This window comes from Leptopilina heterotoma, unplaced genomic scaffold (assembly GCF_015476425.1).
Source record: "Leptopilina heterotoma isolate Lh14 unplaced genomic scaffold, ASM1547642v1 Lhet_219, whole genome shotgun sequence".
Classification (NCBI taxonomy): domain Eukaryota; kingdom Metazoa; phylum Arthropoda; class Insecta; order Hymenoptera; family Figitidae; genus Leptopilina; species Leptopilina heterotoma.
In genome coordinates this window covers 735,933-753,881 of record NW_025110936.1, presented here as the reverse complement: position 1 = coordinate 753,881, position 17,949 = coordinate 735,933, and the positions used below count along the sequence as shown (strand labels likewise).

General features: G+C 23.3%; 2 protein-coding genes across 2 annotated transcripts in view; one reads left to right on the top strand and one right to left on the bottom strand.

Annotated features, from left to right (window-relative positions):
* Window positions 1-3,094: 3,094 nt before the first annotated feature.
* On the bottom strand, window positions 3,095-11,932 carry LOC122501934. Its single transcript, XM_043611726.1, has 8 exons — window positions 11,828-11,932; window positions 11,499-11,636; window positions 9,109-11,304; window positions 8,869-9,031; window positions 8,629-8,786; window positions 5,434-5,644; window positions 4,479-5,348; window positions 3,095-4,412 (listed from the first exon to the last, which is right to left on the bottom strand). Exons 2-8 carry the CDS (start codon window positions 11,577-11,579, stop codon window positions 3,367-3,369), a joined length of 4,725 nt encoding a protein of 1,574 aa, XP_043467661.1. The 5' UTR covers window positions 11,580-11,636; window positions 11,828-11,932; the 3' UTR covers window positions 3,095-3,366.
* A 1,813-nt stretch (window positions 11,933-13,745) lies between these two features.
* The window catches only part of LOC122501933 (CKLF-like MARVEL transmembrane domain-containing protein 4), a 30,619-nt gene continuing 26,415 nt past the window's right edge, over window positions 13,746-17,949 (top strand). The window contains exon 1 of the mRNA XM_043611725.1: window positions 13,746-14,270. Within this exon, the coding sequence (XP_043467660.1) occupies window positions 14,094-14,270 (177 nt within the window). The 5' untranslated portion in view covers window positions 13,746-14,093. The remainder of the gene's footprint in view (window positions 14,271-17,949) is intronic.

Here is a 17,949-nt window from a genome sequence, read left to right as displayed (position 1 = left end):
TACGTGAAATTAGAATAATTTCCCAATTTTTAATATATAAATAGAATATATTAAATGAAATTATTCAGAAATAATTTTAATTTAGAAAAAGAATTTCCGTATTTAAATTTATAGTCATAATTGTTTATAATATTGCCATATTATTATTTTTTTACAATTTGAAAAACGTGCAGAATTTTTTTATTTGTGGAATATTCTATTTTAATTAATGAGCAAACTTATGACATTTCTATTAATGTTTTTTTTAAGTCAATAAAACGACAAATGTGTAAAAAGGACCTTTGTGTGATACTTAGTAATAAAGAATAGAGATTTCATAAGAACAGCAAATTTTGCAGAAAAAATATGAAAAATTTGAGTTTATAAAGTATTTAAAATGAAATTAATTAGTCATTATTTATGAAAGTTTTTGATAAAAATATAAAGAATACTTAAAAAAAATAAAATAAATAATAAACGACCTCTATTATTATTAAGTAATTAATTTTCAAGATTACAAAATTTTATGGTAGCTCTTTTAAAATAGTACTATAGTTATTGTAGTAATTTTTCTTCTTTTACGACGAATGTAAATATCTCGTATTTTAATAAATGCTGTTAGGCTAAAATCAATTCTTTTATTTTTCCAATCAAAAAATATTATTTCCAGGGTTGTTACGCAACCTGGAAATGTCAGGAAATTTTATAAACCTTGAAAAACCTGGAAAAGTCAGGGAATTTTGATCGAAATCCTGGAAAATTGATGTTTTCGAAAGTTATTGTGTTTATTCTTTAAATTTAATTTCACTTAAATATTTCAAAATTAATTCAATTATTTTAAAAGAATTGCGTTTACATTTTCATAAGTAGATAAACTTCAAAAGATTTTGATTTAAAAGTTTGTAAAATTTCAATTTTAAATGAATTTAATTAGAAATATAAAAAAACTTAGATTAGAAAAAAAACTAATCTAATTTATTATATTCATAAATAATAAATATTTCACAAGAATTCAATTATTTACAAATTATTTTCATATATTATTCAATTATTTTCGTAAATACTAAAATTCTTTTTAGGAATTTAATTATTTTTAATACAAATTTAATCAAATTCCCCGAAAAAGTTATTATTCTTAAAAATTGTTATTAAAATTTATCAAAGAAACTTAATTATTTTAATAACCTTTGCTACAATTTATTTATTAGAATTTAAGATTATTTTCAATACATTTTTAATTAAATTTTTTTAAAGAATAAAATTATTTTCAAAAATTTTAATGAAATTCTTTGCGCAACAATTCCATTTTTTTCAAAATAATTTTAACAAAATTCCTCGCAGAAATCCAATTATGTTTAAAAATTTACAAAAATTTTTCTCCGAAATTTCAATTATCTTTATAAATAATAAAATTTTTCTCCAAAATTCAATTATTTTCAAAACTTTTAATAATATTCTTGACAGAATTTCAATTATTTTTAATATAATTTTCATCAAATTTCTCGAAAAATACAATTATTTTTCAAAATTTTATTAAAATTTATCATGAGAATTCAATTATTTAAAAATTTGTTGATAAAAATCTTTATGAAAATTCAATTTTAAGAAACATTCGATTGTTTAATAAAATATTTATTTTTCTAGTTAAATAATTGAATTCCCTTAGAATTTTCTAATGAATATTGATTTAAAAATTAATTTCAAATTAAAATCTTTGAAAATTTGAACTTTTCATACTTTTAATTAAGAATTCTAAAGAATTAATTTTTCCCAATAAGTTTAATAGAATTTTTTTTAATTATTTGAAGTTTTTAATTTACAATGTATTTAATTGAAGAATGTCAGAATAATCGAAATTTCGTAAAATTTAATTGTAAACAGAAGAATTTGATAATTCACTAAGAACTTTTTCAAACATTATTTTAAAGAAATTGACTTAAAAAAGGAGAATTTTAGTGGAAAATTCTATAAATGAATAATCGTAAATGATGAAAACAAACTTTAGGATAAAGAAGTTAATTAATGAAAAATTTGAATTCTTTTTCGAAAAATAATTTATTATAACTAATTATAAATGTTACATTATTACACTTTTATATATAAAAATAGAAAACAAAATATTATTTATAATGCTTCCTTTAAAAATAATATTTATATTTGGAAGAAACTTATTCAACTTTGTATTTTCTAGAAAAACCTTATTTAATTGACATCAGTCTTGCTTGTATATTTACAACAACAATGGAAAAGAATAATGTAATAAAATAAAGTTATTTAAATTTTAATCGCAATTACACAGCCAGAAGAAAGTTTTTACTAATTCAAAGAAATCAGTTTCTTAAACTCGTTTTGTTTCATTCAAAATAATTTTTTTTTAAAAAACAAGCAGAGGGTTTTTATTCATAGGAAATTTCTTTAATTCAAACTTCTTTTTTTTTATTTGAACAAATTTTCTTTGAATCCAAGAAATTTGCTCTCTAAATCAAAGAAATTTTATCATTCATGTGAATTATTTTTTTAACCCTTCAAAAAAATAATTCTTTAATTTAAAAAACAAAATTTCTTTAACTCTTCAAAGAAATAATTCTTTAATTTAAAAAGGGGAATTTTTTTTATCCTTCAAAGAAATAATTCTTTAATTTAAAAAACAAAATTTCTTTAACTCTTCAAAGAAATAATTCTTTAATTTAAAAAGCAACATTTTTTTGACGCAAATAGTTTGTAATTCAAAGAAATTTTTTTGAATAAAAAATTTTCTTATAATTAAAGAAAAATTAATTTTCAATCAAAGAAACAAGTCAAAGCAAATGATTTCTTGAAATCAACAAAAACTTATTTCTATAGGTGTAATCTAAAATACAAATATTTACATTTGATGGTATTTTTATATATGTAATCGAAATTATTTGATTCGGTAACAGTTTTACCTCTTTAAGGCACAAGAATTATCTCATTATAAATGGAATCAAAAAATGAATGAATGAGAATATAAATAAAAAGGAAAAATATTTATATTTTCATTATAAAATTATAATTGAAGGGCTACATAAAATAAGGGGACGAACGCGAGGCTTGGAAGGGATAGTACCAGTCGGGTAGCAGTGACAAGCCTTGAGCCGCTCGCTGCTACCTGACTGATATTATCCCTTTCAACCACGCGTTCGTCCCCTTATTTTATGTAGCCCTTCAATTATATCACTATTTCTGAAATAACTCTAAGATCTCTGAATTTACACTATTCTTTCAATTTACTAACTTTTAAACATATTTCAACTATTATTACTTTTATTGTCTCTTGTTTCAGTTTACTTATTTAATCTAACACTAATACCTATTTTTTAAAAATAAAATTCTTTAACCGATGGAATTTTATTAATAATATTCTTTTTATTTCTTTGAACTAAATTCATCATCCGTTAGAAAAAGATCTGGCGATGAGCATCTATCTGAACTGAAGCCTTTTTCATTATTCTTAACATCTTTGGTAGCCAATCTTTTGCTTCTCCTCTGCGAATTTCCAACACTTGACGAAGTGGAAGAAAGTGAGTCGCCAGAGAATTCTGCTTCATCAGTCGATAACAATTTTTTCTCTTTCGACTCAACAGCTTTTGATTTTGTGGTTTTATTTCTAGATGACAGTCGTTTGTTCGGTAGACTTTCATTATCTGACGTAGCAATTAAAGTTGACATTTTATTTCCAGTTGGCAATCGTTTATTTTCGCTTGTCGCAGAAGTAGAAGGTATTGAGTTGTCTTCAGGCACTTTTTTCGTTTTCGATCTTGATGATTCACTTCGCGCTGAAACTGCAACTTTATTTCTCGATGACAATCGTTTATTTTTTGATTCTCCAGTGACTTGAGTTGACGCCGAAGAAATGGTAATTTTTTTTCCAAAGTCACTTAGTGGGTTAATTTCCGAGGAAGTAGAGGGAATAGAGTTGTCTTCGGGCGCTGAAACTGCAACCTTCTTCCTCCATGTATAACGTTTACTTTGTGCTTCTTCACTCAAATCAGATGTTGCCGAAGTAATGGAAACTTTCGTCATAGAGTCACTTATTGTATCAATTTCATCGACGACAATTTTCTTCGTTCGTCTCGACGATGATTTTTCTGGTAACTTTAAAATTGGTGGTGGAATAGATGTTGCATTATCAGTTTCCGACTGTGATGATTCCTCATCGACAATTATAAGTCGTCTTCTTCTAGTTTGCTTTTTCTCCTTCGTCGATGATAATTCTTCATCTTCACTGTCACTCAAATTCATATGAACTTTTCTCAAAGGTAAAAGTGGTGGTGTTTTCTTTCTATGTACGCCCTTCAGTGGCAAATCATTCGAATGAGACGGTGTCGCACAAGATTTCATTGTACAAACATCTTTCTGCTGATCAACCAAATCAGAAGTATCAATATCAGCGACATCAGGAACTGTAAAACCTGCAAAAAGAAATTTATCAAAATCCAATCAATTGTTTTTCTCAAACAAAAAATTTTTTTCCTTACCTTTAAAAGATGGATCGAGTTTTTGTAAACGATAGGAAAATAAAAGTTCATTCGCGGCAGTGAACACTGGATGAGTTTGTAAATTGTATTTCTGACAAATGTTGATTGCTTCAAAAGCAATTTCCATAGCATCCATTTCCCTTGGTTCTGTTTCGTGATACATGAGAAATTTACTAAAGTCAATTAACATCATAACATAATCCACCGTCGTGTAATACTTCCTCCAATGATAATACTTTCCGAATTTATCATCATTCTTCTTGAGAATTCTTTTATTCTCCCTCGCCAATACCTTCGCTCTCACATCCAATGCACCTTGATAATGTTGCAATGCCAATAAAGAATATTTCTTCAAAGCGTACATTTGTGCACGAATAAATGTACAGGAGAAAATTAAATGCTGATAGGGAATATTTAAACACCGATAGCATTCGCATTTGTCATGAAGCATAAATTCAGGAGGTACAAAAATTTTCTTTCGAAGAATTGGCGATGCATTATCTTCCATTACATCGCGAACAGGATCATCGACATCCATTCGACGCGAAGAACAAATTGTATTTGCACGTTCATCCCTAAATTCATTGGATTTCGTTTTCATTGATAATCCAAATGCCTCAACATCGAGAATTTGTTCAATACCCTGAAGTTTTACTTCACAATCATCCAATTTCCATCGTTTCAAGTCAACGTAGCAAAGTGACTTGAGACATTCAGCAACACGTAATGTTGCTCCAAGTGACTGCGCCAATTCTAGTCGAAGTGTTAAATGTGCCGATATTTCTCTAAATGAAATGAAATTTAATTTTATCAATGACATATTGTTTACACCATCGAGCAGATTATTCAGTCCGTAGTACATTTTCTTTCCTGCAAAAAGTATGATTCAAGAATTATGAAAATTTATTTTATTAAAAAATACTGTGAAAAAAATACTGTGGTCGAAATAATTTACCTCCAATGGAGAAAGTTCCATTTACAGAAACCATGGAGTATACATGATGAACAAGAAATTCGGAATACTCTTCTTGCTCCGCTTTCTCAGAGTAGAATTGATAATTTCTTATAATTGTATCCATATAATCCAAATAAACTCCAGGATCTCCTGTTAGTTTAACAGTATCCAAATTTTTCACTTTATTCATTAAAGTAACTGCTTCTTTCACCTTCGAACAAAAAAAAGTGGAATTTTAAACAAATTCTATAGCATCAGGGCTCGAACTAGTAAATGTATTTAAAAATACGGACAAAAATAGAAAAATTACCGACCAATTATTACTGACAAAAATATAAGTCTTCTTTCAATCAATTATTTTTAATAATTTTCGAAAAACTTCTTTTTGACAATTTTCAAATCCATTTGCTTACAATACTCAATTTTACGGAATTGTAATTATTCATAAATTATTCAATTAAATATATGTGACTGTCCACAAGAAAACAAGGCTTAGCTCCCAAACGTGAATTTCACAGGGCGAGCGATTGAAGTACTACGATTGAAGTTAACTACGCTTGACATACCCATCTTTAAAACGATATATTGTCGAAAGTAATTGATATTTTTAACTTCTGACTTTTGCATTTAAAAAAGCAACATAAAATCTGTCGATTACCATAAAAAAATCAAAATTGATTTTTTGGACCTAAGCCTTGTTTTCTCGTGGACAGTCACATATATTAGAAAAATAAAAACTTCAAATAATTCAAAAAATAATCAGCAATTAAACTTTTTCAAAAAAATTAATTTCAAAATTCAATTATTTCTTAAAATTCACGCTATATTGCTTTTAATATTCAATTATTATCTCAAATTTTAACTGAAATTCACTTTTAAATCAATTTTTTTTAGAAAATTCTACTAGAATTCAATTATTTAAATACAAAAATAAATAATTTATTGAATAATTGAATGTTTCTTAAAATTCAATTCTCATAAAGAGTTTTATAAATAAATTTTTAAATAATTAAATTCTTAAGACGAATTTTCATACAATTTTTTAAGAATAATTACAATTTCGAGAAATTCGATTAAAATTGTATTAAAAATAATTGAAATTCTGAGATTAGTTTTATTACTTATGAAATTAATGAGTTTCTACAAAGAAATATATTATTTACGAAAATAATTAAATCTCTGTAAAAAATTTTATAATTTATAAAAATAATTAAATCCCTGTAAAAGATTTTGTTATTAATGAAAATAATTGAATTTCTGCAAAAATTTCTAACTTCTCAAAAATTAAATTTTAAAAAATTTTTTTAACTAGAAATCTTTTTTAAATCCATTATTTATAATAATTTTTGAAAAAGTTCTTTGAGAATTTTCAAATTCATTTGTTAACAATTCAATTATTTTAATTCAAAAATAAATAATTTATTGAATATTTGAATGTTTCTTATAATTTAATTCTCCTAAAGAATGTTATCAACAAATTTTTAAATAAATAGGTAAATTATTTTGACGAATTTTAATGAAATTTTTAAGAATAATTACATTTTTCGGGGAATTTGATTAAATTTGTATTAAAAATAATTGAATTCCTAAAAAGAATTTTAGTATTTACGAAAATAATTAAATCTGTAAAAATTTTATATTATTTATTAAAAAAATTGAATTATTGCGAAGATATTTATAAAAAATTTGTAAATAATTGAATTCCCGTGAAATTTTTATTATTTTGTGAAAATAATTAAATTTTTGGGTAGAATTTTATCAAATTATTTAAAATAAAAATTAAATTATTTTGGAAAGTTTTATTAAAATAATAAATATTGAAGATCATTTAATTGAGGAAAATTTCTGTAAATAATTGAATTTCGGAGAAGAATTTTAATATTTCTGAATTTAATCGAAATTTTGACAATTTTTTTTTTCGAGTTTTTTTTAGAGAAATTACAAATTATTGCAGAAAGTCAATTATTTTCAAAAATTTTAATAAAATCTTGACAAAATTTCAATTATTTTCAAAAATTTTCCTCAATTCAATCAAATTTTTTACAAAGATTCAATTATTTTTAATACAATTTTAATCTAATTTCTCGAAAATTAAAATTATTCGTCAAAAGATTTTTAATTACCTATTTAAAAATTTGTTGTTAAAATTCTTTATGGGAGTTAAATTTTAAAAAACATTCAATTCTTCAATAAATTATTTATTTTTGTATTTTAATAATTGCATTCTCTTAAAATTTTCTCATAAAAATTGATCTAAATATGAATTTCAGTTAAAATTTTAGATAATAATTGAATATTAAACTCTCTAAATTTGAATTAGTAAAAAAGTTATCTAATTTGAATTAGTGACTAACTTTTTGCTTTTGAATTAGCAAATTTTACTAATAAATAGTTGTTTCTATTATTTTAAATTTTTTTAAATTTGCTCAAAAAATTCAATTATTTAAAAAATTTTGTAATAAAATTCTACGCAAACCTTTAATTATTTTCATAAAATAATCAAAATTTTACAGGAATTTAATTATTTACAAATTTTTTATAAATTTCTTCGCAATCATTCAATTATTTTCATAAATAATAAAACCTTTACACGGATTCAATTATTTTCGTAAACAATAAAATTCTTTTTAAGAATTCAATAATTTTCATAAATAATAAAACTCATTGCAAAATTTCAATTATTCTTAATACAATTTTAATCGAATTCATTAAAAATGTAATTATTCTTAATACAATTTTAATCGAATTCATTAAAAATGTAATTACATATTCTTAATTCTTGATGAGAATTAAATTTTAAGAAATAAGCAATTATTCAATAAATTGTTTTTTTGTATATAAATAATTGAATTTGGTAGAATTTTCTAATAAAAATTGATTTAAAAATGAATTTAAGTTAAAATTTTAGATAATAATTGAACAGGTATTAAAAGCTTGAATATATAGCGTAAATTTTTAGAAATAATTAAATTTTGAACTTAATTTTTTTGAAAAAGATTAATTGATTTTTTTTATATTAAGTATTTGAAGTTTTTATTTTCTAATATATATTTAATTGAAGAATTTACGAATAATTGAAATTTCGTAAAATTGAATATTGTAAATAAAGCTCTTGGACTTGAAGCAAATTTACGGACCTAGTGCGAGCCCTATACCATAAGTAATTATTTACAAATTTTATCTAAAAAAACTCACCTTTCCTGTTTCAAAATAAAAATCAGCTAAATTCGTCCAAAACATGCCCAGGACACTTTTACTTTCATCATCTGATGTTTTTAATGAAACTGCATATTCGTGAGCTTTCTTTATCCAATTTTCATTTATGTATCGAAGAGAAATACTCCTGGCAGTCACTAGAAAATAGAAAAGAAATTCGTTAAAGGAATAAAATAAAAATGAAATATAAAATAGAATATAAAATAGAATAATTAGTACCATATATACAAGCAGTATGATTTTGCAGGACGGTAGCTAACTCGTAAGCGAGTAACCAAGCTTGTCTCTCGTTTTCTTGAGATAAATACAATCGTGCAACTTCTCCGGCTATGATTATTATCTCGAGAGTAATTTTAGGCTCCCAGCAATTATTAATTACCTTCTGTAATGAAACATAAATTAATTTCTATTTTATTGTGAATAAAATTTATAATAATGTTGGTATAATTTTTAACCTACCGGATCTTTAGCGAATAACTTTTTCCATCTTTGCAAAATTTGTTCCAATTCCAAAGCAATTTGTTGATCGTGTTTCATATTAATTGTCCTATAAACTGGAACCACTTCATCAACTTCAATAGTCTCATCATGATTTTGATTTTTATCCTTTTGCAAAATATTTTTTGCCTTCTTTATATCCTCTTTAATTTTTTTACTAGTTACATTACATTGTTCCATGAGTTGAAAAAATTTTAAATTAGCCCTCAGACAAAAATTATAGATGGATTTTTGATCAAATGTTGATAAATAACATTCAGCCTTCTTTAAATATTCATGAATTGAACAATCATCACGAAAATAAATCATATGATAACCCAAATATTGAACACCTTCGACAAATTCCATTGTATTTTTTCTCAAGCCATTCAATTCTTTTAAACTTGCTTTTATCGCCTCTGTTAGACTTATTTTTGCATTTTGTAATCCTTGAATTTCTCTCATACAAAGTTTCACCAAATTATAATCATTTAATTGAATTTCCACTCCAAGTTCCTTGATAGTATCTTTATCGTGCTTTAAACAAGCTATCATTGTTTTTTTAACAATATCCTCCGATTCTGTTTTACATTTATGCTTTATACTTGCCCACATTTTAAATGCCTTTGCTTCATCTTCGTCGTAACTTATTAATCCATTGAATGCAGTGACAATCATCGCTTCTCTGTATTTTTCAGCTCGATAATAAACACCACTTAATTTATGTAACACCAACGATAAAGGATTCGGCGTACGAAGAAAATTATTTTTACACTCAAGTCCATACTCTTGAATAATGAATGAAAGGAGATTTGCCATCATTTCTGCGCTTTCATCGAGAAAATCCAAACACGTCAAGAGACCAAAATTGTACATAACTTGACCACACGTTGACCAAAGATGAGAATACAATCCACATTTTGTTTCTTTATACTCATAAATCGCGACAATAATTTCATTTATAAAATTACAGCTGAATTTTACTAAATCAGCGGTTAATTCTTTTTTATCAATCATACAAATAAATACTCCACATTTTTGAATAATATTTATTTGCTCGTAGGTATTGTACTTTGCTGTGCAAACTGTCAAATCGCATTTACAAAATCTTATACGTTGTCTCGCAAGAAGCGATGCTGAATGATTGACGAGTTCAACAATTTCAAAAAATATCTTATTGAAATATTCTGTTTTACAACAACTCATACATTTTAACCAATAATTGAATAATGTCGTGAGACTTTTACTGATTTCCAATGAATTTGCTTTAAAAAGATTTGTCGGACCAAACTTTTTTAATCTACTTTCAAATCGGCATTTGTAATTGGAAATTTCTTTAAACATGTCTTCATCAAAATTAACGACAGGTTTGAAAAAAACTTTGTAATAATCAAGATGTAATAGAAATGATTTTCTTACTTCAATATTACTTTTAATAAAAATTTCAAATTTTTTCGCACATTCAATTACAAAATTCGAGAGTTCCTTTATTTTATTAGCTTTCATCATTTTCATGCATAAACAGTGCATTATATCAATGATTTCAGGATAAACATTAATTGGATTAATCTCCAAATTCGAATTATCTTGTAGACTTCTAATATGTTCAACCATATAATTAAGGAATGTTAGAATTTTACTCTCTGTCCATTCTCTATCAGATTTTATTATTTGATCAATGTATGTTTGTATTCTTACAAATAAAATTTTCGAATGATTTTCTAATTTATCGGCGAATTTCAGTAGTTGAAAATCAAATTTTATCATTTCCAAAAGGACGTCATAATTCATTAGATCGAATTTTGATGAGAGGGCTTTTATTTCCATGTCTACGCTTTGACGCCATGCTTGAGAAAATTTTACAAAATAATCCACATCTTGTACATCGGGGGAAAAAATTTTCCCTGGCATTATATAATTGCATATTATTTGGGATTCGGAATAAAGTTTTAATTCACGAAGGCATCGAGTAATGTGAAAAATGCCAGGACGCAATCTTGGTGGATTACTGGATTCAGTGAACCTGTCGCAAAGACTACAGGTCAATTCAAAGATTTCAAGACCAGTTTTAACGTCGCCTTTATTTTTATCATGATAGTCCATATAAGAACGTGTCAAACGTGTTACCAAACTATCAATTTGATTATTGTATTTTGGATTTGCCACTGGTAGATGCTCCTGTTAAAATCAATTTCAATTTTCAAAAAAAACTTTCAATTTAGATATTAAAAATGTTTATTTTCAATTTTTTAAACAAAATAAAAACAAATTTATCAAATTAGTTTATTAAGTAAAATATAAATTTACTATTAAACTATCTAAACTATTGACTACGAATTTTTGACTATTAATACATATAGAATTTATTTTACCTTTATTGCATCCGCGATACCTTCAAATTTATGAGATTCAATGGAAATATACCATTCCTTAAGCTTTTTCGAAACCGACATCTTAAAAGTTTTAGATTGCAGATGATCATTAATTATTTTGTGTATTCTTTAATTCCTCTAAAAACAAAAACAATACTTTTTAAAGTACAATGTAACGATCAAGTTTTTGAATTCCTAACCTCAAAAAATGTAAACAGTACGCAAAGTAGAAGATTTCTTTAATTTTTTAAATGCACAAAAAACTTTTATTTTGAAAATAATGGCCAAGCAATTTGAATCGATTCAAAATTAAAAAATTTATCACTTACTTTTTCGACAAACACTATTTTTTTCATCAAAAACAAAAATAATAATACACCAATTAAACGGCCAACAAACACTAATAAACAGAAACGACAGAAACCTTTCTGCTAGATTCTGCGACTGCGCTTTAGCTTGCAACCGCAGCGCCACCATTTTGGCGGGAAATTTTTAAATTTTCAAAAATCCCTTTATTAAATTATTTTTATGAATTTTTTAGTTTCATTAATTGTTATTTTAAATATAAATTATAAATTATAAAATTTGTTGTTTATTTTGTTTTATTAAATGTTATTATTAGTTTTGTTATTAATAAATCTAGCTTTTTTAATAATTAATTCATTAATTAATAACAAAACTAGTTTTTCAGCAATTTAGGAAAATTAGTTTCACTAATAACTAATTAATTAATAAATTAATAAATTAGTAACAAAACTAGTTTTTTTATCAATTTAGTAATTGTAGTTTTATTATATTATAGATAATTAATATTAATTAATAATGAAACTAGTTTTATTTAGCAAAATTAGTTTTCTTATTAGGTAATTAATTAATTAACTAATAAATTTTACTACATTGGTAAATTGCATTTATTTGACAATTTTGTTAAGTGACTAAATAATTCTAGTTTTATTACTAATAATTCATTCATTATATAATAAATAAAAAATCTAGTTTTAATTAGGAATTAAAGAAAATTAGTTTAATTAATAATTAATAATTAATAATAATTAATAATTAATTAATTAATAACAAAACTAATTTTGTTACTAATTAATAAATTAATTAGTAATAATAAACCTAGTTTTATTATTTAGGAAAATTAGCAAATATTTTCAAATTCAGAAATTTAGTAATTTTAATAATAACAAAACTAATTTTGCTAAATTTCTAAATAAAACTAAATTAATAATAAAACGAGTTTATTGTTGTTTAATTAATTAATAATGAAACTAATTTTGCTAAATTGATAAATAAAAGTAAATTATTAATAAAATAAAATAAAAATGAAGAAAAATTAATAAAAAAAAATTAGTAACAAACTTAGTTTTATTATTTAGGTAAATTATCAAATATTTACAATTTGTCAATTATTAACGAAATTTAATTACTTAGTAACCAAACTAATTTTTGCTAAAAATTGCAGAATAAATTTAATTATAATAATAAAACGATTTTATTATTGCATAATTAATTTGTATTAAAACTAATTTTGCAAAATTTATAAATAAAAGTAAATTAATAATAAAGTTTAAAAAGTTTTATTAATAATTTAATATTTTATTAATTAATTATCAACAAAACTAGTTTTATTTTGCAGTTTAGCAAAATTAATTTAGTTATTAAATTATTAATAATAAAATTAGTTTCGCTAAATAAGACTAAACTAATAATAAAACAAAAATTATCATAAATTACTAAATATAAAACTAAATAAATAATAAAACTAATTTTACTATTAATTTAGTTTTACTTAGCAATTCAGCTGAATTACTTTTTAAAATTGTTTAATTTAATTAATAATAATTCAAAGTTTCCTAAATTGCTAAATAAACTAATTTATTAATTAAATTAATTTAGTTTAATTTAGTAGTTTAGCAAAATTTATTATTTTTTAAAATTATTTCAATTAATTAATAATTCAAATTTTACTAAATTACTAAATAAACTTAAATTAATAATAAAATTAATGTTATTATTAATTTAGTGTTATTCATCAACTTAGCAAAATTCGAATTATTATTAATTAAATAACAGCATAACTAATAATAAAAATTAATTTAAAAAACCATATAAACAGATTTCTAACTAAATTTTCACTGAAAATCTAAAGAAAAATAGGGTACAGAGAAACTGAAAGCCGTCACTGAATTGAAAAGTACTGATGAGGGGCACGTGGAGTTCGGGGCAAAAGTAGCGGATCAGCTACACCTTCATGCCTTAGTATGCAGTGGTGTTGCCGCTGTAGCGGTTTGTGTCTGAATTGTTCTCAATTGTGATCTAACAGGTGTCCCATAACTGTATAACCCGGTGAACTCTTTTTTTAAAATTCATATTCCCGCGAAATATCGTTCAAATTACGCGCGTTAAAATTTCCCAAAAAAATAAATAAATAAATAATAATTTAATAAATTTTACAAAAAGTGCTTCCTGTGAATTCACAGTTCGCTAAAAACCAAAAAAAAATATATATATATTGTGCAAAAAATTGTGCGCAAGGATTAATTTAAAAATTTAAAAAAAAAACTAAATTTTATACACATCAAAAGAAGCATGATGTCGGAAACTGTGGTCACAGTTCACGAAACTACAACTCATACCACGGGGAATAATCCTCGTCAGGTACCAACAGTCAAGACAGAACCTGGACAAAATCCAGGATTCACTCTCAATGATATTAATACGGATTACTTCCGGAATAAGCCTGGCATGCTCAAAGTTGCCCAATTGGTAATTTTTACTATACTCTATCGTAATACTATACTCTATCCTCAATTTTTCTCTTTTTTTAAAATATTTTAAAACACATTCAAAGTATAGAATTTTTTTTTACTTATTAATCAACTCAAATTACGTTTTAAATTACGATTTTAAAATATGTTTATTTTAAATTTAATATTTCACTAAATTTTTCTCTTCTTTTCAAATTTTTAAAAATACATTTAAAGCGTAGAATTTATTTTACTTATTTTAAAATATGTTTATTTTAAATTTAATATTTTCACAAATTTTTCTCTTCTTTTCAAATTTTTTAAAATACATTTAAAGTACAGAATTTTTTTTACTTATTAATCGACTCAAATTACGATTTTAAAATATGTTAATTTTTAAATAAAATAACAATTTAACAAAATAATAAAATTTCGATAATCGATCACTTTTATCGATTTCAATTTATAAATTTTTGAAATAAAACTTTTTCCTAGATTTCTATAGATTTAAACGTTGAGTCACGTATTACTTTGAGTCAATTAATTTCATTTTAAGTGTAGAATTTTTTTTTATTATTCCACTAAAAAGAAGTTACTTCCAACATTTACATTATTGCGTCACCTGTCACTATATCTATGATTTTATAAATATTTATTTTAATTATTTTAAAATAACAATTTTTTTCCAATTCTAATGATAATTTTTTTATACATTTATTGATGAGACATTTTTGTATAAAAGCTAAAATTTTCTATTAGTAAATTAATAAGTCTTAAAATAGACCATTACAATAAACCATTTAAACGTCAAACTTATTTTATAAGTTTTATCATTCAGTGACTATTTGCTATTCAAATTAAAGACCAATATAGAAAAGTAATTATAGACTAAATAAAAATAAAATATAATTTTCTTTTTTCCTCTACTATATAGTAAATGCGTGTCTCAATTGGAATAATTTCTTGAATATTTGACGTAAATGCTTTTCCATTTTATTCAAATTATACTTGATTCATGAACAAATGTTTGATTTTTTTATTAATGGTTATTGATTGTCGATTAAAGGTTCTTGTCTATCCGAAACAGCTAATTGTCATACTTCTTTTTTTCTACCTTAAAAAATTATTATTTAAATTGTTCTAATGTTTTTAAACATAATTTAATAAATATTAATTAATTAACTATAACTTATTTTATAATTTTCATTTTTTTTTTTTTTTTTTTTGCTTTTTATTATTGTAAACACAAAATTTGTTCCTGAAGAAGTTTATTTATAAAACAAATTAAATTTTACATGATAATTTTTATTTTATTGTTTATAATAATTAATAATAAAAAATGAATTATAATTCGTTTCTTTTTTGCTTTTTATTTGTAAACAAAAAATTTGTTTGTAAATAATTCAGAGGAAATTGTAAAATTTCCTCTGAATTATTTACAAACAAATTTTTTGTCATCAATTCTTATTTGATCAATTATATAATATAAATTATAATAATTAATTACTAATTACTTCATTTACAAATTAATTTATTATTTATTTATTATTCGGAGTATTTCTATAAAAAGAAGTCATTACTCCAATTGAGCCAATTTTCAATCAAATCAAAATAATTACCGCCTTAATTAATAATTAAACTGATTTTAACTCATTTGGAGTCAAATTTAACACTTTAAAGTATTTCTATTTTCAAATTTGATAAAATGAATTTCCGCACTCCAAAAATATTATATTTTCCCGCAAAGTTCAAAATGAACAAAATTTCTCTTCTGCACAAATATTTTTGAAAAAAGAAGAATAATTACTTAGTTAAAAATTAATTAATATACAAAATTAATTTTTAAAAAATACAGACGAAAGAAGATAAAAAAAATATTGTCGTTCAGTTGAAGTTTCGAAATTTTAGGAACATAAAATATTGGAGTCGAAAATATTAACGAAACGTCAATAAAAAAAAAGTTCAAATTTAAAATTTTTTTTAAACTCAAAACTGAATCATATAAAATTGCTTTTGTTGTAATTCCCCTAAATTCTGTTCTTAATACACACTATATTCTGATTTGCTTATTGCTACTTCAAAATGGGTCTCGACAACTATTTTTGGAACATTTTATTGAACTATGTAGAAAGAAGAAAGCACGTTTCAGTCGGGAAACTAAAACCAGCTGTTGGATTCATTTACTCAATTATCCAAAAAAAGAAACAACAAGATTTAAATACCAAAAAAGCGTAGGAGAAAAACCTCTTTTATCGTACAAGAACATTAAATTTGAATTTTATTTATCTATCATAAGATGAATATCTTAATCCATCTCTCGTAGTTAAAAAGTCAATTCAACACAAAAATCAAGAATATTTTTTCATTTCCTCATTTTTTCCTCAATTTACAAATAAAAAAAAATGATTATTCAATATAAGTATATTTTTATCTTCTTAGTCAAGAAACGACTCAAAGAATTGCATCTATGCGCGACCATAAATAAATCACCATAAATGCATCGCAGAAGGACGCCTTTCAAGTCTCTCTTTTTTTAACACAATTAAATTTCTTTTCTCATCTGTCACATTCATCTTCATGTCTAACAATGAGTTAAGTATGATATTACATACTTTTACGTCATTATTTCTGTATATGCATTAATGTCCCTTTACTTGAAGAAAAAATTCCAGAAAAAAAATTTTTAATTCCTTCTAATTGGCAATAAATTTTTTTTATTCCTTATTGTCATTTTTTTAAGAACGCATTTCCCTTTTTCAAATATATTTAAATATTTTAATTTTTTTATATTCACACCGAGACAAATTTTTTTTAATCCCAAAATAAGTAGCTAACCAAAAAATTATGTTATGAATTATATTATGAATTATATTTTATATAATTGAATTAAACCTATAATTTTTATTGAATCAAAATTATTATGTTTAATTCAAAAATAATTTGTTGTTGACTGCATAACAAAGATAATTATGTTTGATTCAAATATATTGTTTTCTCAGTGTATATTTTTTTATTTTTCATATTTATATAGTTATTATTTATTTTATAATAATTAATTGTAATAAAAAATTAATCACTTATTCTCGTCATTTTTAGTTTCATCTTTCGTTTAAATTTTTAAAAATTTCTAATTCACATCTAAATAAATTTTCTATTTTACAATAAACGAAAATATTTCAATAATATTTAAATAAAACCACGAGAATGTTAAATTTATACACTTATTTAATATAAATATGAACACATGCACTAAACAAAAAAATGCCTCGAAGATTCGTGTTATAATGCATCGCGTGTTGCACATGCACTTTTTTTCAAGTACTTGATTATCACTTTGATTATCAATACAGTGAAAAACTTTTTAAAAAAAGCATTACTTCTTAATTTTCAAGGTTACAATGTTCTCCAGGGAAAATATTTTATAAAATAAAATTTTATTTTCAGGACAATAATTTTAAATCTTTACAATTTTCCCTATTTTGAAAATTTTATCAAGAAATATCGTTTCTAAAAAGTTCTTTACACAAATGTGTAAAGAAAATACTCCAAAGAAACTCGAACTTCAAATATTAGTTTTCGTTTCACTATCAAAAATATTTATATAAAAGATGACACGATAACATAAATTTCTTATTTTCAAAGCAATAATAAATTATAATTCTCTTAAATTATATTCCTTATAATCCAAAATATATCTT

What these genes read in the sequence shown, in the direction of transcription:
- LOC122501934 (XM_043611726.1), bottom strand. Translation starts at nt 11,579, where the DNA reads ATGTCGGTTTCGAAAAAGCTTAAGGAATGGTATATTTCCATTGAATCT. An exon ending in GTATCGCGGATGCAATAAAG is followed by an intron (nt 11,305 to 11,498) that starts GTAAAATAAATT and finishes TGATTTTAACAG; the next exon opens with GAGCATCTACCAGTGGCAAA. An exon ending in TTTATTTTGAAACAGGAAAG is followed by an intron (nt 5,645 to 8,628) that starts GTGAGTTTTTTT and finishes TTTTGTTCGAAG; the next exon opens with GTGAAAGAAGCAGTTACTTT.